At 44.8% G+C, this 27,995-nt stretch overlaps 1 protein-coding gene across 5 annotated transcripts in view; it reads right to left on the bottom strand.

The window, feature by feature from the left end:
* Positions 1 to 27,995, bottom strand: part of rerea (arginine-glutamic acid dipeptide (RE) repeats a) — a 133,528-nt gene that overhangs the window by 51,287 nt on the left and 54,246 nt on the right. For all 5 annotated transcript variants that reach the window (XM_085260635.1, XM_085260630.1, XM_085260634.1 and 2 more), the window contains 2 exons: positions 21,014 to 21,524; positions 13,364 to 13,434 (listed from right to left, as the gene is read on the bottom strand). In XM_085260635.1, the coding sequence (XP_085116761.1) occupies positions 13,364 to 13,434; positions 21,014 to 21,380 (438 nt within the window). In that variant the 5' untranslated portion in view covers positions 21,381 to 21,524. The remainder of the gene's footprint in view (positions 1 to 13,363; positions 13,435 to 21,013; positions 21,525 to 27,995) is intronic.

Below are 27,995 nucleotides of genomic sequence, written 5' to 3'. Positions count from 1 at the left end.
GTATCTCTGCTAACAATAGCGCGTGAAGTGCGAAAGGTTTGAGGTGGGGAGTCCTAGCCGATGAGCTAACGTAGGCAGTGTGGGCTGATGCAGCAAGAACAACCACTTATCTCTGTGTAACCTCTCTCCGGCAGCAGCAACAATCCAGAGGAGTGTCTACACCAACAGGCCAGAGATCCCACATATTATACGCACCCTCGCTGCCATTTGGCATTTAAATGGCATTTTAGCATAGCAGCAAACAGTTTGCACCTAATTATGGCTAGCTGTTGCTGTGTAATGAGTTGAGCTAGTGTCTCTAAAAAAGCCACGGCTACTCTTAAGGGTAAGCAATATCTTTGCTTAATCCCAAGGTGGACTGGATGTTAGAAAGGATGGGCAGTCAAACCTGATACTGAACCAGCCTGAAGCTAAATTATTAATTATTAAATCATTGATAAGCTAAGACCTAATCAGTTCTGCTCTCTGCATTAAAGAAATTCAGAAAATAGATTGCTACATAATAGATTGCTACACAATGCTACGGAAGCATTACCTTGCACAACTGGTCTCCCCGACTCTACTTTTTTCCCTAATTTGCAATAAGATTAAGAGATTTGTCTGTGATGCAATTATGCTATTCCCAATCCAGAAAAGATCTCTCTCTCTCCCTGAGTCTGAGGGGCGGGGCGCTCTCCCTCTCTCTCCCTCTCTCTCTCACACGCACGCACGCACGCACGCACGCACGCACACACACACACACACACACACACACACACACACACACACACACACACACACACACACACACACACACACACAGCTGTTTCATGCATCACACAAAAAGGCACTGCTCTTAATGACAATGCAGGAGAGAACCAAACGCCTCAAAAGCATAGTTACACTCCATCAGAGTCTGCGCTGACAATGCTTCTTGGCACAAGGGCAACAAGTCTTTTGCATTTGAGGGCACAAACAGAAGCAGACTGTTCGAAAAAACCAGTCAAAGCCAAGCGCAGAGATGTACAGCGTATGACTGCCGAGCTCACAGCCTATCTCGCCTTTCCCCAGCTATGCTATATATGCTAATATATGCCGGGTTATGGCTGAATTCACAAATTCAATCTGAAATGGTCAAAAGATCTTTTAAACTGTTGTTCGGAAACTGAACAGAGCAGGAGAGCATGAAGGGGTTAGCTTTTTGATGCAAAAACAATGATTTTGCAATTATTACACAATGCATATGAGCGAATAAAGCAATTCAGCTTTTAATTTTGCCTTTTCCCCTCCTAATAAGTTAAAAAGTACTAGATCAATAAACATTTAAATATCAACACTAACATTTGTGACTAATTAACAGGTAAGCACAATCAAAACTAAGATAAAGACAAAAGGGGAGGGGGGAACAAGGACAGTGTGAATGTGATCAATAGAGCTAATCAATATTCTTCCCCTGTACCTTCCACTGTTTGGATTAGTACTCGTATTGCACTACAACTATAACCTCGTAGACAGGGTCAAAGTGATTTAGAGAAAATGTCTCGCTTACAACTGAATGACACAATCAATTAGCTGCTTTCAAATAAGAAAAACAGTTAAAGCTGACAAATAAATAACATTACGTCTCATTATCGCTGTGAGTAGGCTCATCTAAAAACCCCACTAATGATCCAGGGAGGCATCTTTAGAGATGACGTTTTGGGCCAAAAAAGTACTCCAGGAGACAGTCAGCCATCTGTTAACAGCGAGCTTCATCAGTCCCCCACCGGCCCTGTCAAAAGTCTACAGCTCAAACGGCGTAAGCACAAGCTCCACTGCGAGGTTGACGTTGGAGAAATGAGGTGTGTGTTTGGTGTAAATGTGCGTTTCTTGGCTCTGCGGGGAGGAGAGGACGAGAGGTCGCCGTCTATCCAAGGAGCACACCCCAGACATACGGGGGGTCTCGATCACCCCCATCAACCCTTCACACCCTCCGCCTGCTGATGGAAAGAGCCTCCGCACTCATCCGCCAACTCCATTACCTGCTGTGACAGGGCCGCGCATTAAATCATTCCGTTTCACCTGGAGAGGAAGGTGAAGGTAGGAGGAAAGAGAAGTGGGAGGAAGACAGTGAGTGTTTGTTTTTTTTTAATTCTTGCTGGTCTGTGAGCTAATTCTTACATGCCCTCGTGCTGGGCCGCCATCAGATCATCCCCATCCCAACATGCACAGACGCCACAAGATGAATCACAAGGGCCAGACAGAGGAGAGAAAGGAAAGAGGAGACAAAAGAATGCGGAATAAGGTGAGAAAGGTAAAATATAAGAAGACGTATTCAGTCGCAAATGGGTTGGCCACGATAGCAAACTATAAGTGGGCTGTTAAGCTCGATAGCTAGTTGGTGCAGTTAAGAGTCTACACAGCTGACTGCATTATCCCTATAAAAGCACGCTGCCTGTTCAATCTGGATTAAAAAAAATAATGTAATTTAAACGTGATTCAATTAGCTCTGGAAAGAAAAAAAGAAAAGCAAGAGAAGGAATTAAATAGCATGTCAGATAAAGCTCCCAACACAGATTCCTATGCAGGGCAGAAGCTTGGCTTTAAAAAGGGGGATAGGGGAGAAGCCACTAGATAAAACGTAATGGATTTGACAACTGTACACAAAAAAAGACAGACTTAAGGGAGGTCTGTACTTCTTTTTTTTTATCATTTCATTAAGATAGTGCTTAGGCTAATTTAACAGTGGGCTTAATAACGCAGACTTTCCTCCCTTTACTCTGTACACAAGTGTTAACTGCCTGCTGGAACAAAGGCGGCTCTGTTCACAAACACAACACTGCCAAACTGTTAAGTACATTCCTATAAAGAGAGGAACAAAGAGCATTTGAGCGTGGCAGGAGGGGAAATGAATACAGCTACTGAGGGGATAGCACGGCTCGGCCCTTTGATGCCAGGAAATGTCTTTACCATCACAGACACTGTTTATACAGCTTCGTAGCATACTCTTCTTCTTTCTTTTTTTTAAGATCGAGGCAACAATAAAATAAACTGGTAGTACTGTGAAATCTCAGTAGGGATGATGTTTGGGAGAGATTACTGCTGAGAAGGAGAGAAAGGGAGTCTGAGGTATGTACTGCCAGACAGCAGACAAGTGGAGGAGATGGTGGAGAATTTAGAGGTTTGGACTGTTTTTTAGGGAAGCACAGCAGAGTACTTGGGAGGGGGGCGTTACACAGTGCAGGAATAATGAAGTGTGCAACGTTTTGTGTGTGGATACAAGTCGCAAGAAGGCACAAACACCTATCCGCAGGATAAATGAAGTGTGTGTGCAAGTGTGGTGAAGCGTCTCCGAGCCTTCGCAGCTGCGGTTCCCTCAGTCCATGTGATCCATTGGTGGTGACAGACAGGCAAACACAATTTAGGCTTGCCCATCAAAGCACATGCAGCACCAGCCGCAGCCACTGCAGGCGGAAATATGACGCACAGAATGGAAAATACACAATCCTCCCCTCTGTGTCTAAGAAAAGACCAGCACAGATTTGTCATTACCTGAAACACGAGGAAAAACACATTTTATCTATGCTTTTCAACCCTGTTTCTATGCCCTATTGTACATGCGAGCAAAGGCAGTCACCTTTCTGTCAATCATCGGGCATATTGGTGCATTTTATGGTTTGAAAGCTTCTACAAAATCTACTAAAATCCTTCGATGAGAGCAAAAGCTGCAACCATGAGCCCTTCCAGTGTTTTATTTGTTGGTTATGGAGTACCTCCAGTGTGTAAATCTTGATAATATGTCTGGTAAAACTCTCTGGTCTCTAGGTTTGTTCGCATATAACGACTGAGTTGTTCTCAAGAAACTGAATCAGACTTGTCAAACAGACCAACATCACCCTTTTAATGATCAAAGCTCGAGCACATGTCAGCCAGTTGTGTTGGATTAGATCAACAAGCATTTTTAGATGGAGGACAGAGTTAGCAGTCATTCAAGCTGTAGCACATGTACAAAGTGTCAGAAGGTCTGTATGAGATCGCTGTGGTGCTGCAGGGGAGCTGCTGGAGATGACAGCCTGTGGTGATGTCACTGTTTTTTTTGTTTTGTTTTTAACAGCTTTGCGAGGCGAGCGAGATCCAAGCTACGAAAAGCTACATTCCTCAGACCTCACGGCAATCCCTGAAATTTCCTCTTTTCGTGTCTTCCCCTGTCTCTGACCGATGCCTTTGCCCTCTTTTCCTTCCTCCCTCTGCTCTCTCTGCTGGCAAGAGTTAATTTGCACCATGTGTTCTTTAATAGAGATTTGGGGGGGGGGGGAATAGGGCCCTGGTGGAAGCGTGTGAACCCGATACCACTGTAAATCTCCACTTCCACAGCGTTATACTCTCTCGCCCCTCCTCCTCCTCTTTCTCTCCTTTTCTCTGTCATTCTTTTTTTTATTGGCATGTCACACATTGGACAAGCTGGAAATTAAACTGAGCTAAGTTGAGCACCAGTGGTGAAGCATGCCAGATACCTCCTTAAGCTGAGAAAGGGAGGGGAAAAGTGAATGTTGGAAAAAGGGAAAAGAGTGGCGGGGGGTGGGGGTGTGTGTAGCTGTAATGTAATGTAGGAGAAGGCGAGGAGGTGGGGGTAAAATTAGCCATCCGTTTTCAGAGCAGAGGCCAATCCAATTAAAGCTTGACCAGTCCACGCAAATGTGTTTAGTGTCTGGTTACTACACTCAGCACTGGGTGGCCAGGAAGACACAAGAGATTCTCCAAGTACAAAACTCACTGCAGCGACCAGGAAGGTGACACGGAAAAAATAAAATCCATGGAAATGATGAGTGAGCAAAGACAGAATGAAGAGTCTTATCTACAATTTAAGGTCCCAGTGGTTACGAGACGCTGTGAACATTAGCCTACTTCAAAGAAACCTTCACCCTCTAATTTAGTGTGCAGCCCCATATGGAGGACGAGGGGGAGGATGCTTTCTTTTCAATAGGAAGACCTTGGTTGAGTGATTAAACAGGCGCTGCCATTATTTTCCCATACCACCAGGTTGGGAGTCCTGTGTATTATGTGAGCATCAAATCTGCCTGCCTTTGTAGGCATCTGTGCCAAAAAGGGCATTTGTTTTTCCTGCTTTCTCATCAAAGTCAGCAGCAGAGAAGGCAGCAGTGTCTGTTTGCTATTAAGATAAAGTGTGGTGCTAAACTCCAGTGCATGGTGACTTCAGTTCATGTGATGAAAATGCAAAGAAATCAGAGTTGTTTTCAATTGTATTCAACTAAAAAAAAATTTTAAAGAGGAAAAGTGTCTGAAGCAGAGCAACCAAGTATTTTAACAAGGTGGCAACAAAAGGTGAAAAAAGCACTTTGATTTTCAATGTTGGTCCCAAATGTCATTTATCCCTGGAAAAAAATAATACTAATAAAATGAAATCTTTGCATGAGGCCAAGCCGGTCAGAGTAAACTAATTAGACTCTAAAGTGGGGGGGTAAAGTAGTCAAAAGGCTTCTCTGCTGAATTATTTAGCAGTGAAGGGTCACAGAGGTGGCTATTGATTGGGCCTTTCTGAAAATGTTACGGCCGCTGGCCTGGCCCTTCAGTCCGACCAACCCCCCATTGTCCGCAGGCTGCGCCCACACCCCATCTGGGAAAGTAATCACCACTCATAAAAAAAACACACACACACAAACCCCATTTTGATTTCAGTCTACTTCACTCCCCTCCCGTCTTCTATCCTAGAGAAAGAGATAATCCTATTGGTTGAACAACTAGTTTCCATAGCAGCGTTTAGCTAATGCACAGCGAGGGCAGTGAGGGTGAGAGAAAAAAGTGTTATCTGTCCAAAAAGATGAAAAGAGGGAGAGAAGAGTCGAAGAGCCATGCAGAGGGTTAGGCAGGTTTCATTTCATACCCACAAGGAGAGCTCAATCCCAGTTGCTCCACTTGCTGGGCCTGAAATGTGTTGTTATCTCAACCTTGCCATTTGTATTGCTTTATTTATTCATCACTGCGCTGGTGTGGACAATCAATCTAACCCGTCTCCCAACAGAGACGGGGCTCTGTAGCTGTCAGAGAGACGCATGCCTGTCTCCATCTGATTTGAGAAATGCACCACGCTTGCAAACCGACACCAGAGTAGAACTACGGCTTGTCAGTCTTGCAAAAATTGTAAGCGCATACATGAACAGAAAGAGCAGCTGCTTTAAGCTGGTCACCAACGTGGCAGCTTAATGACCTAATGTTTTTCCAGAGAATGACATTAATGGCTTCACCTCAATGAAAATTCAAGCGTGAGAAACGCGAGTGAAGTATGGAGGGAACGGGATAGGGTGCCTCATACCTCACACAGAACAGAAGAATGAATCGAAATGGTCACAATGGACAAAGTGGCACGATAGTACCAAAACAGTGGCAGAAAATGCTTTGCTCATTGGGTCTAGTCATAATCAAATGCAAGGAGAGGAAAGGGAGTGGGCCATTTGTCAAATGAAGATAGCTAATCTGAGAAGAATTTGTCCAAATAGAAAAAACCCCCAAACAATCCTGCTTTGTTTCCCTTTTGCAGCCAAGTGGAAGTGAATGGCCATTCAGTGTTTAATAGCTGCTGTGTTGTGCTTGTATTGCTTTAAGGCTGCCACTCAATGGGGGAACATTACAGGCAGGATGCTTCAATCACACAGTCTGCAGCAGGCTCGCCTGGCCGGCCATGTCTGTAGACGCCTAGATGCCCTTGTCAAAGCTGCTTCCTCACAGAGAGCACAGAGACAAGCACACACTTAAGACAGCCCCATGCAACTGTGAAAGAGTGCACCTCCACATGTTCATGCCTGAGAAATGTAGCAGCTCGCTTACAGCAGCTGAGTGGACTGTGGAATGAAAGGAAGAGCTGAGAAGCACACACACGAATATACACACACACACACAAACACACAAAATTGCCCCTAATGACTGTAGCGCCCCTCTCTCAAGAGATGGCAGCGGCTGCTGCTCTACTCAATAAATATTAACAAGAAGTACGACTGATGGTGGTGCTCACTGATCCATAATTGCATTTCAAAATGTTCGATGGGGGTGGGGTGGAGGGTGGCCGCAAAGGGAGAAAGGAGATAAAAAAAAAAGAGGAAGCTCAGCCTTCCAGGCAGTGACAAGAGACAAGTAGTGATGGCTGTCTAGTAAACCTCCCACTGTCATTTCGGTGGCTCAGCACCAACAGTCTGACATGCTTGCTTTCACTGAATCACCGCACATGTGGGGATGGACCGCGGGGACGGTCGCAAGCTCCATTAGCACATATACACTTACAGATATCCCACGGATCTGAATACGTGCATGTGAGCTAGCCGCAAGCTAATTAGCCCGTGGATCTCATTGTTAAACTAATTCTCAGCACTTTGGATTCCATTAGGACTGTAGTCAGGGTCCACAGAAAACCTAATAAGTGCTCATGTTAAGCATGCGTATTTATGCACATAAATTTGCATCTTTATCAAACATTTTTAATTATGGACTTTGAATAGGAAGCACTTTCCAAGGCTGAACGTTATACAGCAGCTAAAACAGTCAGGGATCAGTTGTGAGAGATATAATTAGCATTTGGTGTGCACATGTGTGCGTGTTTATGGAGAAGGTATACACATGTTGTTAACATGACACATTAACTGTTATGTCAATCTAAAGAAAACATGTATGTGAATACCCACACACAGACGGTGCATGTGTCCCGATTACACAGATAGTAAAGCTTAACAATAAATGATTTACTCATTAAATCACACACACGTGCCACTAACTGAGCTTTAGAGGCTTCTAAATCTGCACCCCTGTCTGCAGTGCACCTTTAGCATTGGTAGATGGGTTTTTTCATATTTTTTTAATCTAGCACTAAAACTGAGATGGGATTTTGTGCCATCATTAAAATATTACAGCACATCCACGCATCTGATTTTCTATAATAGTCCCACAAACAACCGTGTCACACTGTGAAAATGCAGAGTTTTCCTCATTAATTTGCAAGCTCTTTGCTAATTAAATGTTTTGGCCCGCCAATTAATTATTCCAACCGGTTCAGGAAATAGACAATATCATCTCAGCATCACAAAAGAGAAAATGCATCAAAATGCTTTTGAATGAAGTTAAATAAAAGAATCCTTTTCATTTTAAACACATACATTCAGATAATTCAAAATACTGCTGCCATTATTTGTAAGAGTTCTATGATAAAAGAGGATGACGCGAGTGATATGTCGAAACAAATTGGGGCCATTTCTTTGCATCAAACCGGATTTATTAACCGTAAAGACAGAGATTAGACACTGAGAGGAGATGTAAATCACCCCATGTGCAAAGCTAAACCCTTACAGCAGGATAAGCTACGCTTCCTATGCAATCTGTTATCCTCTGCAGAAACACCTATGGTTTCGACACATCTCATCATTTAGACTTAACATCATTATCTCCAGTAATGTGCATCCACACATGCCAAGTGCATGTATTGACGTGTTACTTGACAGTGCTCAGACCTGTACAAACACGACATCACAACATGTTTTCCCTGGACAAACACAAAGAACATAAAGCGTGTCGCAGATTAACCTGTGCACATCTCGCAGACGAAACAGAGCGCACTCAATCTCGGGTGGTTATAACCTTACACTGCTGCTAAATGACGGGACATAATGAAAACCAGTGAATACAGTGTGCTCTGTACTGTAGCTGATCAGGACTGCAACATATGAGCACGAATCCTGGCAAGATAATTGCATTGTACGTGGCATCTAATTAAATGTCCATAAGCAGGAAGATCCAGGGGTGGAGATGAGCATTTGTTTGTGAGGCTAACAGTGGGAGAGAAAGACTGTGAGGGTGTGTGTGTGTTTGTATGTTTGTGTGTTGGTGTACTGGGCTCCTCAATCCCTTGTTCCCCGAGGGAGAAACGCTGCAATCACTCCATTAACGAAAGAGGGAGGGAGACAGGGTTGCTGGCAGGGAAAGAGAAGGATGTAGGGAAAGGAAGGACGGGAGGGAGGATGGGGCACAGCTGACTTGGCCAATAACAGCAAATAAGGCTAGCTACAAGCAGAGAGGAGAGGTGGGAGGGTCAATGAGCGTCGAGGACACGAGCACAATGGCTTGAACATGGGATGGGAGGAGGGAGGGAGGTGAGTGACAGCAGATAAAGAGGAGAGGGGACGATGGGGGGAGGAGGGGAATGAAGTGTAGAAACAGACAGATGAGAGAGTGAGAGGGAGAGAAATGGAGACAGAGGAGAGAATTGAGGTAAGAAGAGCAGGATGGATTGGTGAAGTCAGGGTCAATGGGCAGATATGGCTGCAGACTGCTCAGCGCTCAGTTTCTGTCAGGCGGCTTTTTGTCTTCGATTCTTCTCTCACGGCGACATACGACTCGCGTGAGAACAAGATTAATACGTATCAAAGTACATGATCATAATACAAGCTGCGTGACCAGAATAGAAATGCGGCGCAAGCACACACAGACACGCACAAGATAAAAAACACACAAGTCTGTATCTGGCAAGCTCCCTGCATTGCTTTCATCAGTATAGATTGTAACACATTACAAGGTCACGGCACTGGGTGTAAACAGAAACTAGCCCTTGTGGGAGAACAGCCTAAAGGACTGCAGGCCTTTAATTGACCTAACTAATCACATCCGAGAGAATGCACTGTGATGCACGTTTACAATACCCGCCATGTTACCCGCCTTAAACGAAACATTTCAATCATTCTTTGATTCATTTAAAGTCACAATTTCGTGCCACCATTTATTTCTGTTTTTTTTTTAATCTCCTGCAAGTTTTGCAAATAATTTTTGTCATTTTCGAAAACTGATGAGTTTTACTAATGTTGCTGCAAACTTTCACACTTTTAATAATTGAAATGTGGGCGGCAGAGATTTTCATCTTTGTAAGAGTGTTTTAACACTTCGCCACGCCACTACCGCTTCTAACGGTTTAGAAACAGTCCGCTGCTGCTCATCTCCGTATCTTGGCAGACATGTTAGGAGGGAGGGAGGAGGTGGAACTCTATATGGATGGATCAATGTGTCACAGGGGTTGCAGTGGGCACCAAAGCTGCCACTGTTGACTAAACGAGTCAGGCAAAAATGATTGCCCTCCAAGTCCACAATGACCCTAAAAGTGACGCAGAATTGATTTTTTTTTTGCATGTGTTATTGTTGAATGGACATCTTGGTGTTTGTGTATGCGTGTGGAAAAGGGGTAGATGACATATATGTAATGAGAACAGGCTCAGAATCACCTCGACGTGGAGAAAACGCCAAGTGAGAAAAAGATAAGAAATACATAAACAGAGAGGCCGGCTTCAATCCTTGTTCTTTGCGTGCAGGAGAGATTGATGGCTGCATTCAGGATTTCTACACCCCACTAATTGGATTCACAGGTCATTAGATAAAGTACACAACTGAGACTGTTATGGCCTAAAGACTGAGGAAGGCAAGTGAGAGTTGGGGAAAAAGGAGAAAGGTACGAGAAGGGCAATATTGATGAGGTTGTTTGGTTCAGGACCAATAAAATTTCTTCCCCTTTCTGCTGTGTCTCCAAAGCCCTGTTCCACCACGCAGAGGTGGGGTGGAGTGATCGATAATTTGTGCAGCAAGAAAAGGTGGTGGTGGTGGAGGGGGTTGGAGGCAGAAGGAGGGAGGGAGGTTAGAGAGGAGATGGGAAATAAAGAGAAGCAGTTGATGTTATACGACTCATGTTGCCTGTTGTCTCTTCCTTTCAATATATCGTGGCAGGGAGAGGAAATGAGATTAGCCTGACCATTATGTTCTGCAAAAGAGCCGAATGAGTGAAGGAGCATTTTATTCTCCCAAAAGCACAAGGCCTCTGTGCCCCAGTTTTGAGCGCAGGGTGACGGGGGTAGAATCGAGGTTGGCTCAGCTAGATGGTAGTTTATACAAACGCGCAATTACAACCTAAATCAGCCATCATCCTAAAAGAGGATTGTGTGCTAGACTACCAAACAGAGATTACGAGTTTTCAATGTAGCCTGGCTTTTTTTTTTTCTTTTGTGTGTGTGTGTGTGTGTGTGTGTGTGTGTGTGTGTGTGTGTGTGTGTGTGTGTGTGTGTGTGTGTGTGATTTGTAGTTCAGTGACAAAGTGAGCTCACTGAAAAATGCTGTACGTGTTTAGAGAGCCAGCGGGGGCTTGTTGTCTTAACATAGGAGGACAAGGGTACAGTCTGCTCAAACACATACAGGCATGCAGATGGCTGTTCATTAATTACAGACGGACTGGGGGAGGGAGTAACAGAGAGACAGAGACAGACACAGAGGGAGACAGAGAGACAGAGAGAGAGGTCAGCTAATGTAGCTAGCATTCTGCCTCTCTCCCTGGACAATTACCTCTGCCTGCCCCAGACCTCTTCTGGCGCTCTTAATCAAGGTGCAAGTGCGTGGGTGTTCGTGCGAGTGTGTGTGCATGCGTTCATAAGAAAAGGTTCCTGCCATCCTCAGCAGTCTCTGAAAGCAATCCGATTAAAGCCTCGCTGCTGTGGGGCCTAGCTGCAAGGCCTGCAGCTCACCTTGAAAAACCTTCTACACTCAGCTTCCCATTGAGCACAAAAGCATTTGCAAGTGTGTGTAATTATCCTAAAAGACAATGATCACTTTACTAGAATTCATATATTCTCAATAAACAATCCATAAACGTGTAGATAAACAAGTAATTGGTCCACATGTAGCGGTTAAGAGGGGCTACTGTAGTCTTCATGCCTTGTCCCTCACAGCATCCACCAGTGTGTGTTTGTGTGTCTGTGTGTGTGAATTTTAGGCAAGGCTTAGGCATAGAAATAAGCGTTTGTATGAATGTGTGTGAATGGAAAGCACTTTAACACTTTGGCTGCTCAAATTGAACAGAAAGGTGGTATATGAGTACAGTATGTTTACCTAACTTAATAGACATCTGTGCATTTTCTTGTTATTTTTGGCCAGTTTTACAAATAAACATGTATTTAAGCTTCAGTGAATTAGCTGTGACTGTGAAAGACAGGTGACCTGTCTAGAATCCACCCCACCTAAAACTGAAAAAGTGCAAAATTAAGCACAAAATGTTTATCTATATTACTTTAGAATCTCAATTCTGGTTTCCTTCGGTGGATGTTAGGCCACACACACACCCTCACCACTCCCCTGTCTCATAAAGCACCAAGTATGGCCTCTGACTCTAACAGCCATTCCTTTGGCCCAACCCTCCCCTCCCAAAGTCTTCTGTGCTCTGCTTAGACAACCAATCTCCTGAAAAACAGGTAATACTTGGGAGGCTTTGCCGTGGCTTCAAAAGGCAACACAAACCCATTCATTACAAATTCCAAGAGTCTTTTCCCAATAAACAGTGGTCACATTACTGCAAACCTGGACCGAAATGAGTTCCGCTTTTTTGTTCGCGGCAGTCGAATGCCACGCAAAAGACCAATTAAAAACATTCAAATTCAGTTTCATAATGAATTTCAAGCTTCAGTGAAATATTTCCATTTGAAGGTTGGCCTGAAAATAGAAAACAATCTTCTGGGTGCATCGGCCTTTAGGAAAGATCCAGCATGGGGTAAGCCACTGGTGCCATTAGTGTAAAAAGACACAGTGTGGCAATAAGACAATCCAGGATTTTACATCAAATTACAAATTACTTAAAAAAAGATAATCTGCACCCAGTCGTGAAACTCCTTCTAAAACTGTGCAGTGTGTCATTAAAGGCAATTACCATATAGCAAACTAACTGAAGCTCTCAAACCATAATACTGTGCCCTTTATTTTATTATTTGCATAGACAAAAACAAATCTATTACGGATGAACTCAACTTCCTCTTCTGGAGAAGGCAGTGTGAGTATGTGTGTGTGGCTGTGATGAATTTTAAGTGTCCTGTTGCGCAGAAAACAAGCACCGTCTCACTAAAGTGACCGAGCCTGATGAATCAGCTATTCTCATCAGCAAATTAAAAACTAATTTCTTTCTTTATTCAGCAAAAGAGGCAATTTGGCCACATTAGGTCGTAAAAAAGGGAAAAAAAAAATCAATTGAAAAGCGGTGAAGGTCTCCTTCGTTAAATCAATTAACCACATCGACTAACATCTATATTTCCATTACAGGCATTATTACACTGCCAGTGGACTGCAAAGGTTAGTGGTGTTTAAGATTCGCTGAAGGATTTTTATTTGCCAGTACAAAAAAAAAACCCCCCAAACTGATGATATAATCCATCAGCACTTCAGTATGATCTGTTATGTAAATTTAATCAGCTTTGCCCCGATTTCCTTTGGAATTTCTTCTCAACAATAGTATGCTTTCCCTTGTATGCCATGTATGGATGGGTTGGTGTGAGGAAATGAGGACATGAAATAGGCTGATAGGAAGTGGAACAATAAAAAGAAATCTACTCACCAGCTTGAAATCCTGAATGCTACAAATGAAGTAGGGAGTGTTGGGCCGCTGACTCTCAATGTACACACAATCTGCAAGTGAGAAAAAAAAAAACAGGAGATGTTCACACTTCTCAAAGCTTTCATGCTTTTAAGCAGCCAGACTCAGTAATATATTATTTTGTGTGCTGTTACCTCTGCTGAAAAGACATTTTTTTCCTCCTTGAGTCAAATTCAATTGGAATGCGAGTAATAGGATTAAGGACTTTTGGAGCGCTACAAGGTTGCCTTTCCAAAGCAAACATTACGCCCCAGGGGAATTATGTTATTGTTCCACTCCATTTATACACCAGTGAGCAATACTAGCTTTAACCCCATCCCACCCCTCAAGTCTTCACTGTGACTTGTTTTTTACTAAAATGACAACTACAGCCAACAGTTAGCTCTGGGTTACTCTGAGAGAAACAAACCAATTAAAAAAAAGTGTGTGTGTGAGAGAGGAGCTGGGCCGGCTGGCTGCGTGGCTAAATTGAATGTGACTGGTGGTATGGCCAGGTCATGAACTCTCATCTCCTTAACAAAAACATTCACGCTGCAGAGGACAAAAAACACACAGCCACTTCTGTTAGGAAGGAGAAAAAAAAGGAGGAGGTGGTGGTGTTGGGGGACACAGCTAATGGTTACTGCTCACCCCGCCACAGTACTTTCCAGAAACAGCCAGGTTTTTAAATGATTATTGAGAGAGAGCGAGAGATGTGAATTCACAAAAGTCAAATTAGCATAACAGTCACCTTTGGCTCTTAACTGCAACACAAAACCAGGAGTGTGATCAAACTGAGTGTAAAATGATTTATTTTGGTGTAAAACAGGAGTTTATACCAGGCAGAGCAATCAAAATCCATTCACTTAATTGATTGAGAAACAGATCGCACACACGCGGAAGCAGTGTGACAAAAGCTACTTGAATGCTCCCAGGGTCGGTGCTCCTACCAATTGGAGCAGCGAGGAGAGGAAAAGTGTAACGCTTCTGCTGCCATTAACTCGCATGCACACACACAGCCATGAAGGAGGGCGATATCTCGCAGCTCTGTGAGCTTTGACTCATGGGGGGGGGAAAAAAGAAAAGAAAGAAAGAGAGAACGCCACCATCGACAACATTTACACTGACAACACAAATGGCTGGCGCTCGTCTCGCTGAAACACCTGCTGAGCTGCTCCTCACAGAAGTATTACGCCACACTTTTCCCTAACAAAAGATCGCGTAGCCGCCTTCTCTCAGCGACCGACGCTGCCATCATCTGTTATTTATTTGTGTCAACAGAGTTATCGATCGGGCTGTGGTTTATCTTACCGCTTGCAGAGGAACAGAGAGGTGGCAAAAGACATTAAATGACTCTGACACCCAAGACACCATTTGTAGAGGGGGGCTGCTGTGTACATGTGCGCCTGTGACATCATGGGCTTTGTTTTTTGAAAAGCTATGTGTGCGCGCGTGTGTGTTTGTGTATGTAACCTCGGGGTGGGCTTGTTATCTGCTGGAGGCTGAATGAGCTGTTCTAAAAGGGGGAAGTGGGTGTGGGGGGGGGGGGGGGGGGTATTATCGCCCTTGCTGGCTCTGAGTGACGCATTATATCTCTCTCACTACTGCCCTCTTCATGCTTCTCCACCACCACCCGCCCCCCTCCTCTACACCATCCCTGGAAGTCATTTACAAGATAACATGAATGAAAATATCCATCAGTGCTATTGTGTGATCTGTGAACAACACACTGTGTGTGTGTGTGTGTGTCTGTGTGTGTGTAGAGGAAGAGACAGAGAGAAACGGGTAGAGGAGGAGGTGGAGGAGGGAGGATCAGGATGGAGGGAGTGGGGGGAGGGCAGAGAACAAAAGAGACTAATCTGAATGAGATGACATGTTTCGGAGGAGTCAAATCGGGGGAATTAGGGTTTAGTGTCCCTTCACCTCGGCAGCACATTCATTTAGAGAGGCCAGATCTCCGAGTCTGCACCCCAGAGTGCATCAACAGGCACAAAGAACAGACAGCAAGAGTGAAAAAGATAGGTGGAGGGCAAAAAAAAAAAAGAGTGAGAGAGAGAGAGAGAGACGGGGATCTAGTTTAATCATTCACAGACAGCAAGCGAGTCTATTCTTCGAGCGTCAAAAGCACATTCTGAATTCATCCTGGGCACTAAAAGTCTACCACCTCAAGGGCATTTCTCTGAAATTGACTCGAACACGAATCTCAATGAATGTGAAAGTTAAATCCAAGTTAACGCTTCAGACTCTGTCATCTGAACAAAAAGGAGGAGGCGACGGAGCTCGGGGAGGTTTGGGTGGGTGAGTGGGGGGTTAGGCGGGGAGGAAGGCTGAACCGGGCCAAGCGGTTCCTCCGGGGGTCTGCCTGGTTTGGTTAAACGTTCCTGCCATTTTGTGCATTTGGAAATGGGTCTCCTCGCTCAAGTGGAGAAGTAGAAAGGGGAGGGGGCGAGGTATTTAACAGAGGCGGGGGTCCATGTGGGGGATGGGCTTTTTTTTTTAGGGTTATAGTGTGTTCTGGCGAATGGATGCAGGCTTCACAGGAGGCAGGAGAGCCACGGCGGTGCTTTTTTTTTTTTTTTTGCACATGAGCGCTCAATCATTCAAAAACCATACGTTTACGCCTTTCTGCTTGGAATCCACTGCTGACTGCAACGCCGAGAGAGACGGAGCGCGAGCTTGATACTTCGACAAAGGGAGATAATCAAGAAGTAACAGAGTGCAGTTCACCGAAACCTGATCCTGGTGGCGGCTGTTTCTCCGTTTAAACTGTACCTGCTGAGTTCAAGCGGCTGAATTTTCACTGTTACAACCTCACAACACACACAAACACACACTCAGTCTTTTTTTTTCTCAGCTGTACTTCATTGTTCAGTCAGCCATTCTCTCATGGCTGCCAAGCATGTCTAATCTAAAACACACCTAGCCTCAGCAAAGGAGGCATGTCCTATTCTCTTCTCCGTATCAAGCAAATAAAATGCTGTTTAATTTGCTGCAGCATTCCAGCAGAGGAGGGGAGGTGGGGGTGGGTAGGAGGTGGAGTTCTTAGATAATATCTGCTTGGATTTCTTTTATGAGCCAGCAACAATGGAAAGGTCACATTGTGAACACAGCCATGTATGCCAGTGTTTTGTAAACAGTGGTAAGGGGAGGAAGGGGGGGGGTGCATATTTTAGGAAGCAAGACGGGCTTATTAAATCAAAAAGGGACTGTTTGTTTAAGCCGTGCTTGCAGGTGGTGAGTGATAACCAAGAGGCAGGACGCACCTGCGTTGTCAGAAGTGGTGCTCGGCTCAAACGGGCAATGAAGATGTGTGCGGCTTTAGCAAAGCTAGCAACAACGACAGCAACAACCCCACCCCCAACAATATTCTTTGAACCTACTGATCTTAAAATTAAACACACAACATGAAATACTGAAAGTACAGAGCTGTGAGACGAAATATAGATAGAAGAAAGATAAGAGTGGTGCAACTAGTGATTCACCGCAGCTCTCTTGAGCAAGACCAGCTGATGACCAAGGCCACTTCCTGCTGGGCTAGTCTCAGCGGGGTGCGCAACAGGCAGTCGAGCCCTGAAGGTAAACAGACACTTGATTCTTCCCCAACTTTCCTTCCTCTCGTCTCAACAACCAGCCCAACAAGTCTCCCTTCTTCTCACTGGAAAAGCAGTGGGAAATACCTGGCAAGCGATACCATCAGCTCTCTACAATAGGGCAGGCCTACAGCTGACTGAGCTCCTAGGGGAGAACAGAAGCTCTTTGACAACACCACCACCCCCCCCACCCCTCTCCTTTCCCTCTCGGCTAGCCCACGCTTTCTCATTTAGCAGTCGGCAGGTGGTTGGATTTCACTAAAAAGCCCTTTTCCCAGAGTCTCTAGCGTGGGGAGAGATGGGAGAGCGGAGAGGGCCCTTTTAAAAATAGATCTGTTCAGTTAACGACAGGCTACAGATTCACACTGCTATGTTTCAATATGAAATGACTCCAAGGGCTTGTCCCCTATGTTAGCTTGAATGGAAACTGCAAACTGATCGACAGCTAGCTGTGGTAGCGGATGGGTTGTGCTGCCTTTTCTGTACTACACTGGCTGTCTTGGCTCTAAAAAACTAGTCCAACATTCACAGATTCACAACTTCCTGGTTTCCCAATAAGATTCATACTGACAACAATTTAGACATGTATGATCAGTGTGGGTAGTTCTATTTTGGATAGTAACTTTGCACAATCAAAGCTAAAACAGGTTGATGGTAATGAGTGTATATTTGAAAAGGATAGCTGAAGCCCTTATAAACATAAAGAACATGGCAAGTTTGTGGGACAACCAACAGTTGTTCTAAAGTTTGAACAACTGTTGGTTGTAGTTGGTTGAATTTGTGCATTACAGAGATACAGCAAGACTCACAAACACACATGTAAGCATACGACCCCAGGGTTCTGTGGTGACTGCAGCAAGGAGTGCCAGTTGCCCACATCAACAAATCCTTCAACACACACAGTGTGTTTCTCAGTCTAGCCTCAATCTTTCTGCATATATGATTCACCTTCTACACAAATCTACACTTGCCAAGAAAAAAAATGACTAAAATGAATCAAGTGTTTCTGCTGCAGTAGCCATGTTGTGTGACATACAGTGAGGGAGAAGGAGGAGGGGGGATGGTTTCCATTAGCTCCACTGTATGGTGTGTGTCTGCCAGAGATAGGAACCATGTTTCCAACTGTTAAAAGTATGCCTTTTTATGTGACAGGGTGTGTATGTATGTTTTTCAGTACACAAATGCTGGTTATCAGCATTCTATGTATGTGTGCGCACTGTTTCTATGCTTCTAGGGTGTCTTCTATTGATCCACCACAGCAGTGTGTATAATCTCTAGAGAGAGGATCTATAATCTAGGGTGGGGATGTGGATGAATGTAGAGAACAGGCTTTGGAGGTGTCTGGCTGGGCCCGGGGAAGTGGTGCGAGCTCAGCCACAGGGTACAGATCGATTTGGCATGTCTGCTCGAGCTAGCTGTTCACCCCAGCAGCCGATCATACAAATGGCCCGGGACACAGTCCCCTGGACACCACCAGGCAAACTCCTCCATTCCTTTTACAACAGCAGCAAAGCTAGAGTTAGCTGCAGGCCCACCTACTGGCCGATTGCACTTCCCCATCCAATCGATGTGCGCTAAGCTGCCTGAACCCATCTTCAAGGGATAGAAAGGCTAAGCAGAGAGATTGGAGGGTGGCTGAGGACCAGGAGTAGGGAGATGGTTTCAATACTAGCTTAACTGTTCTTTTTTATGTGATAACACAGGCCTGTATGTTTCTAAATCTCCCCTGTGACAAAAGCAATCAAAACGGCATTTTGGTTCACGATTTCTTTCGCTTTCTGCGCTGTTCTCCATCACATTCTTCCCCTCCCCACATCTGGGGTGGCGTAAATCCCTCTTGGAGGGTGGTCAGTTTTACATATTGTGTGTCACTAGCCGGCTATAAAGGGATTTAACATTTAGTAAAGCATAATCCATTGCAGGCTTTGTGCCTGCCTAAGCTGCACACATCAAATCTGATTGCAAGAAGGCTGCTACCAATGACCAAGCTGTAGGAAACAAGCACTCTCACACACACACGCACAAGCGAGCACACACGCGCGTGCACAAACACGACTTGTCACTTGAACAATAAGCAGAGGAGACAGCAGGAAGTCGGCTGCTGAGGTGGAGGATCTTCCATGTTGACAACAGGAGGTAAATTACAAACGAGTGTACCGACGCTGGGGCCGTCACTACCCTATCGTGGCTCATTCCTAATCTAAACCAATCGTAACAGCTTCAGTCTACATGACGAGAGGAGGCTGTGACATTCAGGCCACTCCACAAATGTCAAACTAATAGAAGGAGAGGACAGGAAACGTAAATATTCCACATCAACCAGACCCTGTCCGTGCTGTTCGCTCGGTTGTGGAAATATAAATATTCGGAGGAGCTAATCCACTGAGACGGTCGACTCTGTTTATATGCCTTTTGAATGTTTCATTGATATAACTGACTGCTTCTGTTTTTGTTTTCTCACCCCTTTCCCCCAGCCCGCCCCCTACCTCGCATGGTCGACTATGAGACCCAGCGTCGGTGCTCTCTCTATTAAACATGAAATGCCAAGTAAAAAAGGCTTCAGTGGAGACCTCCGCAGAGTGATAGAGACAGAAATAGTGTGAGCAACAACAAGGCTTGATTCAGTGTGACTGCTTGCTTGAGGACTTCCACTGATACCAGCGCAGAGATAATTTAGCTGACCGGATTACGCAGCTAGGCTGAAAGCGCAGGTCTGGCTGTTTCACTGCACCTACTGGAATTCATCTGTTTAGTAGATGAAATAGAATAAAAGGAGGCCTGAGGATGATTCTGGACGTGTGGTTTGGGTAGACTGTTGAAGAAGACAGCCTAACACAGTCGCTGTAACTTCTTACATCTTCCCATTAAATACCCGAGCAGAGTGGGCCACTCCCCTCCCTCAGTACTTGACCTTTTGCAAGCTCCCAGAGAAATATAAAAGCATGAAGGCAATGATTTAGGTGCAAGGCAAGATAACAGTGAGCGGTGTAAAAGACACAGCTAGTTAGCCTGGCTTCTTTCCGTCACTCAGTGCTGACATTTCCGCCTCTAATACAACTAATTTAAACAGCAAGTAAAAGATGGGCTGTGTTTACAGCCACGAAAAAGGTCGCTTCTCTTTTTATCCTCGTTTATTCGACATATTCAAGACATACCGCCGTAGCTCGGGAAAAAAAATCCTCTCCCAGAAAGTAGAGTACCTTTTGGCCCCAGAGGAGATAGCATATTTTCAGTGAGTCAGACAGCGCTGGAATGAAATCATTATCATGGCTGTCTCTATCGTATCATCTATTGAAGCACCACTTTGCTTTATTGACTAAGCTCAAGACAAAGCTCAGAGTGGGTCAACTTGGAATTGATTGTATGATGCATTGGCCTCTAGCCTGAAGGAGTACTTCTGCTGCTGGAGAACTGCAACTTTGGAGAATCTGCAATTCCTCAGCAGCTTATGGCAGCAGAGGTGACAAGAATCAATCACTGATAAATCAATGTCAGTTTTTCCCCTATGCCTAAAATAAACTTAGTCTAAAGAAAGTGGCTTATGTTAAAAAGTGCAAGTGACGCTGAAGCTAAGCTATGCAAAAACATGCACAGGCTTTCCTAAAACCCGTCATGATGGGGCACTGGCTCTAACAGAGGATGCTTTTGTATTAGAGCATGATCTCCAACTGTGCATGCTCAAAGGGAACTGTAACACTGACAACGCCATGAGGTTACTGTTGTAAAATGTAAAGTGATGCTGCATAACGAATATTAAACTGAATTGTTCAGGACATTTATGGGCATCACAGAGGGGTCCTTTTGTTCATTCACACTTGAGCTTGCTTAACCACCACTGCTTTCTCGCTTTTCTCACTTCTTGATTCAGGGAAGAAGAGCCAAATTTTAATGGTGTGTTTGCAAACAGCATCTGACAAATCCAGTGAAGTATGCTTTCGAAAATGTGGGCTTATGACCTGGGAAAGTTTAATCATTTAGTAGCCAAGCTGATGAATGCAGCCCACCGGCTCACACAACTAGATTAAGGGTTCCTGGGACTTACCTCCGGGTCTGTAAACAACATCATCTTCTGTAATGAAGGATGTGATTTCGCCGTTCTCTGTGCGCTCGTAGCGTGATTTCTTCTTAGGCATCTTCTTTTTGCCCTTCTTGCCAGCCTCCTCGGCCGTGCCGCTGCCTCCGCCGGTGCTCCCGTTGTCGTTGTCCTCGTCATCGCTGTGCTCGCTCTCTGCATAGTTCTTGGCCCCGCCCTCCAGCGTACAGCTGCGTCGGGGCCGAGAGCTTTCGCTTTCACGGTCGCCCCGGTCCCCATCCTGCCGGCGGGACTTGCCGGCCTCTCTTTTGTCCCGGTCCCTGTCTCTGTCCCTGTCCCGCTCTTTCTCCCGTTCCTTTTCTTTATCGGCCGTCATGATCCGCCACGTGCCTTCCTCAGTCCTCTCACGGCTGGGCCTCCGTGAAAGGTAGACTGTGAGCCTGGGCTTCAGTCTTCTGAATTTACCAGTCAAATCCAGGGAAAATTTGGCCACTCCAACAACCCCAGTGTTTCAGAAAAGCTGTGGAGAAAAGAAGAAGCGCAATTAACTCGGATCAATAACCACCATTTTTACAAAATACAAACAACATTAAAAGTGTTGTTCAATACTGGATGACACCTTTTTTGGGGGTAAGAAACGCAACATTAGTTCTTGGAGATTAGGCTGCTCTGCCGACTCTTCTCAGCATCACAGTAATTGCTGGCATTCTCCTCCACAGCCAAGTATGCTCCGGAGAGCACAGAGCAGCTTTATGAAAGAACAAAACCTTCGAGCTTCCTGCTCTAACATATTTCCACGCTTTCAGAAAGGTGCTAAAACAGATTTATTAAAGGGTAAAAGAGAACAACAGGAAGACAAGCGCCGCGGCTAGAGTATTTGTAACACAATGAGCTAAAGGGAAGTCATAACTGAATAAGGTAGTAAAGAAGCTGCTGCCAGCCAACAGAATTCCTCTGAGATAATATGCTATGAGGGTTCTTTTTTTTTCTTTTGGCAGAAGTTGCTGTTTGTAGTTTATAAGGCCACGGGAAAGCTGCAGCATAAAGCTCAATGACAGAGTTAACAGGCTGGCTTCTCTGCAGACCGTTTCTGTTGACACCAGGCTCAATTCTGCTGGCTTACTGGACTCCTCCCTCACCCCAGCCCTCTGCCCTGGCTGACAGTCACCGCTGCGTTAATGTGAAGCGACAGCTCTGGAGGGAAGGATACAGCAATCCACTGGGTAAGGAAAGGCAGAGGATCGAGGCAGAGTCACTCATTCGCCATGCCTGGTCCTCAGCCACTTGCAGCTATCTTTGTCCAGCCACCACTTTCCCCACGTCATAATAAAAAAATCCTCCATAAACAGCAAAGTGTGCAAAGCTGAAGCAGCACGCTGTCTGCACCACACAGCCTCTGCACACAGCGCCTACAAAGGAAGGAGGCTACTCATTTAAAGCCAGTGTTTGCCCCCCCTCTACTACCCCCCACCGCAACAAATTAACTAGAAATAGTTATTACAGCCCCCAGAGGGATCAGACCAGGCAATCAGCACTCGCTATACCATGGTCATGATGACCGGATGGAAGCCGAAGAGTGAAAAATGAGGGAGGGATACAGATTCAGGCAGGTGAAGCAACGAAGGCTTTATAAAGCATATCTGGAAGTGGACGAGTGCTTATTGACAGAGCCAGAAAGAACGTGAGGTGAAGAATAGAAGCAAAGCAAAAGGTGAAAGAAAGGCTTTTGGCGCACGCACACACACACACACACACACACACACACACACACACTCTTACAATGAAGAACATTTGACAACGGCAGTCCTCAGCAGCGGGTGCTGTCATCTCGCGAGCAGACACCAACTGACAGGGCAGCTGCTCTTGTCGTCGGCTTCAACACAAACACCGGGCCTGATTAAACTGCAGCCTCGTCACAGCCCCATTAATCACCTAATGATGAGTTACCACAGCGACCACTGGGCTGCTGGCGCACACATTAGCAGACGCAGAAGACACGAGGGCTCTGAAGAGTTCCAACGGGCATGTGCATGCAAGGACACACAGCCAATGTAACATACCCGAGATGGTGTGTCAAAATACAGATCACACACACACACACACACCTTTTTCTCCTGTGTCTATATCCGGCAGCGTGTTTTGGAGGTGTGAGGTACACGAAAACATTAATGAAGGTAGTATTTGATAGCACAGCTCTAATCCTGAGGGCTGCCAGAATTGGCGTATGAGCTAAGAACCTCGTCTCTCCTCTAATCAGTAACATAAGCCTCTTCCACTGAAACCAGCAAGGAGACTAAACTGTTGCAAATGGAGGACTGACCCGTTCTCCTTTGAAGTCGGAGGCAGTTCTAAGCCTAGTTAGTACCTTTAACATCTAGGTGCTATTAGTTTACATCTGGATACACTCCACAGAACTGCCTCAAATTCTTTATCTCCAATTACCTTGCTTATGTTAACATAATTATACTAATTAACTCTTAAAGGGGAAAAAAACTCCCATATACACACACACACACACACACACATACATATATATATATATATATATATATATATATATATATATATATATATATATATATATATATATATATATATGTGTGTGTGTGTGTGTGTGTGTGTGTGTGTGTCTGTGTGTGTGCACATGTGTACTTTTGTCTTCACACAGACTCACTATGACATGTTTAAATGTGTTGAAACGCACCGATTAACAACATATTCAATTCTCTGTGGTCATTTTGTAGCTCACCGATTGCTTAGTTTGATGCAGATAATTGAAGTTGAGTAAATTGAGTGAGTAAAAAGCAGTTAGTCAGCTTAAAGCAGTAATGCTGTGACAATGAGAAGTCATAATGTATTGATGGCTGAGAGGGAAAAGAATGAGAAAGTGAGGAGCGAGCTGGCTCTACACCCGCTAGCAGAGAAACAGACTGCTTAGCAGAAAGCAGTGCTGACTGCCTGGCCGATGAATAAGGCTGTGAGGGGGCAGGTGAGGTTTGGAGCTATTACACATCAATCACTGGGCCAGGACCCTTTGAAAGATACCAGCTGTCTTAATGGAAAAGAGAAGGAGGGGGGGCAGTGGTAGAGTTTGGGAGGGGCGGGTGGGGGGTCCCAGCTAACGGCACCTAATCCACCATTTACATTACTGCAATGGAGTCAAGGGCTAGGAGCCAGAGGCGCCCCGCTCAAATACATTACTCTTTTCCGTGCCTGTTTAAATGAGACCTCTGGCCTGAAAAACCACACAGTTTGTGGCTCGATTAACACATCATCCCCACAATGGCCACACAGCAGGTTTCTGTTACTAAACATAGCTTTCCCCCCCAGTTCTTGGTCTCCTTGAACAGCCTTTTTTTTTTGTTAAAAAGCCATGTTTTATTCATTCCCAACAAACCCACATTACCCAAATCCATGCTCATCACTGTAGTTTTAATCAGAACCTGTTTAAAGGGAAAAAAACCCCAACAAAACAAGTAAATTAGCATGTTCTTCTTGAGCTCCTATACGGCATATACAGCTGTAGGATTTCTTTTTTTTAAATCCTACTAAATTTAAGTAATTGATTGTCTTCCATATAAAGTAAATGGAGAAAACATGAATTTCTACATTTAAATGTAAAAAACGGAGAGAGAAAAAGAATCTATGAACAATAATACCAACATAGTAATAGAGTCAGTTTTGGGAGAGGGACTGAAAAGTCATTCATGGCATATTCAATTGGAGAATTATGAAGTAGCAAAATGTGATTGGCAAGGATTAAGGGCCGGCTTTGCGAAGGGATTGAATGAAATACTCGCATGAATACAGATTAGAGGAGAACAATGTTAGCATGAATATACACAGGGTTATTAACAATGAGGGTAACTCAAATTGATCCAAATAAAGCAGCCAGATCCTGAATAGTGCAGGGATCCTAGCCATGGCGATGTTGGGCTGCAGCAGGTTTTCATCAGCTCCAATCCATTACTGAGTGCGATCTAATCTAAACTGCCATCCAAGCCCCCCTAGAAACAACATCACAATGAAAGGCTCAGCTGGAGGCGAGGGGCAGGCCGCTTCATAAGGGATTCACTGTGGACTCTGCACCCTGCCTGCTTTGTCTTACCTGGTGCAATCATGGCTTGCTGTATTCTCTGAGGCCCTCTCTGTTTTAGTTCACATTGGCAGGGCAAAGACACTTGTCTGCTCTACTTGTTTTTCAATTCACTGATGAGTAACCACATCTTTTTTTCCTCCCCCCCCCCCCCCCCCGCTAAAGCTGCGCTCACAAAGCCTCTATTTTTAGACGGCATCCGGGGTTAGTTTAGTAGGTAAAAGCCATGCTAAAAAAATAAAACAGAGAGAGATAGACAGCTTGGGGCTTTCCAACATCAACATTTAAAACCTGCCTGGAGACACTCTTGAGAAGCAAAGCACTGCTGCACAAGAAATGATTCTCATGCACAATGACGATGTGTTCAATAAACTCGTTTAATCTTTTTAGGCATTCCAAGACAATTTTCAAGATCTCTCTGGGCTAACAATAGCTTTCAAAGGCAAAATACCAATAAAGTACATTTTCTGTCCAACAACTCAAAGGCACTTTCAACCACAGACATAAGAATCGTACTGTGTGCTCCACAGGGTCTAAGCCTCTACTCCATCTCTAAAAGAAGGCTAAATCCCCCTCTAGTCCCTGTTTGTGAGCTCTCCGTGAGGGCTCCAAATAGCTCAGAGGGGGCCGCTCCACAATCCGAGATGTCCATTATCTGCAGGGTCTGTGAGCGGGGGCTTCATTTTGCAGCCTTATACCGGCTACTTGAAGACATAGTACCTCTCAGTCAGACACGTTTGTCTGGCTGGAGCTGACTGCTTCATGAAGCATCATGCTCTGACACGGCTCCTGAGGGAAATGCCAAGGTTGTCCGGTGTAACCCTTCCAATTTCTTTTAAATGAAGCGCTCTTGAGAAATGTAATCGTGAGCGGGACTGTAAAAGACTCTCCCAATGTGTCAGTGATAACACGAGGAGGGGAATGTGAGGTATGTGGCAGCAGAAAGCGCTCGGGTGAACGTGGCTCCTAATTGAGTTTCTCTACTGTCGTGCGAGCAGCTTTCTTACTGTGAATAAAAATGCCACATTCAAAAACATTTCTACTGCCTCTTACCTCAGGTGAAGGACCCACAAATTTGGGGGGGGGGGGGGTGTGCCCTAATAGAAATTATGCCCAAAGGTAAAGATGGGGTCAGCAAGGTATAAATACACACTAGGGACACATTTCAGAATGTTTGTAGTGGAAAATGTGTGTTTCTTCAAACATTTATCTCTGTAAAACAGAACAGAGCTCTAGCAGAGGGGAAAATGAGTTACATGAGTTTATCAAACAGATGTATACAGTAAAAAGAATTACTGGGAAAGCAAAAAACGAAATAAATAAATAAACAGAGATTCTGTGAACTGCTGAAAGGACTCTCAAAATTTTAATATTTGTGCACTCAATCATGTAGCACTTCCTCTGATATTCAGGAATCAAATATCCCCACTCTTCCTCCCGAAATCTGCCCATCAGCTTAACGATCCTATCCATCAGTTCAACTCCAACTGGTAGTCTAAATGAGCGTGAGAGGGGAGGAAATGTATTCATACGGCTGCCCTACATCCTCCAGCTACTCTAATCATTATGCCACACAGAGTGACGTGCCAACACTGAGGAAAAACTAACATAAATAGATAAGAGTGACAGATAAGACAGCTCTGAGGTTTCAAACTGACAGCACAGGCCAAAGGGGGGGCACTGAAGGATGTCTTAAAGAATAGCTCCCCAAAACAAAGCCATTAGGTCAGTACACAAAACCATTTTTCCGCCTAAATTATTTAGCTGTGTGGTGGCAAACTGCTCCATCCTGGAGCAGATGGCTGAGGATGGGGGGTGGGGTAGTGGAGGACAATCCTTCCTTTCAGTGTCTTATAATGATCGGAGCCAAAAAAAACACCTCCACCTCGAGATACCACAGGATGGTATTACCTCTAATTAGGCAGGGCTATTATTTTATATGCAAACACCTCTCCTCCAACCACCAACTGCCGCCGCAACACCAACACTTGACTGATTGCCATTACAAACCAAATAAAACGCAGCATTCATCTCTTTAAAAATAGAACTCGCTTTTGTTTGCATCCTACATGCTAATTTGAGCTTCCTCGGAGCCAAAGCCATAACTCATGCAGCCAGTCGACGTATAAGCGCTGCAAATACGCACCGTCAGGAAGGCTTCCTAGGTTAGAAATGTGTTTGTTTAAGAAAAAGATTTAGAAAGCAGTCGACGGGGGGTACAATATTCAGTGTGGCATTCAACCTTGTCATCCACCATCTCAGTCATGCAAGCCAGTGATCTTAGGCGGAGGGGAAAGCACCCTCTGTACTGTGCATGAGAATAATATGAATGATGAATCTGTGAAGCCTCCACAGAGCTAACCACACTTTTTTAAACTAAACCCACAGATGGGGCAGTGTTGTTAACATTGCCTTCTTTTGGATGAGTCTCCCTCATCCAAAAAAAAAGGAGAAAAAAAAGGCATGAGTGGGGGGGAGGGGGGGGGAAAGTGGCTAGGAGTGATGAAAACAGTGCTGGAACAAGTAGGATCTGAGCTCAGAGCTCTCATATCCTCTGAGGACAGCTCATAAAACATGCAGTGGCTGCGACTGGGCCTCTTGCAGTAGTGGCATTTTAGTGCACCCTGCCACACACAGGTAGCCTACAAATACACACAATTAATTTTAAAGAGCATGGAGGAGTCAGACCTGCATGGTTTACTACTTGGAACACAAGCAAATGCTCAGGTCTTCCCCTAAATTAAGGCATCAGCTACAGAAGGCAACTATTTTCCAAGATTATTAACAGCAGGGGCCTGGAACAATGGGCCTCTGGGAAAATTTAAGAATAGAAGCTAGGCATTAGTCGGTGTACAGTAGTGATCCAGAGATTAACTCTGCCTGTTCATGTGTGAA

This window comes from Mchenga conophoros, linkage group LG20, assembly GCF_057382185.1.
Source record: "Mchenga conophoros isolate Kocher_MC1m ecotype Shallow Benthic linkage group LG20, M_conophoros_male_GT1.1, whole genome shotgun sequence".
Taxonomy (NCBI): domain Eukaryota; kingdom Metazoa; phylum Chordata; class Actinopteri; order Cichliformes; family Cichlidae; genus Mchenga; species Mchenga conophoros.
The sequence above is the reverse complement of the archived record's forward strand: the minus strand, read 5'-3'. Positions and strand labels throughout refer to the sequence as shown.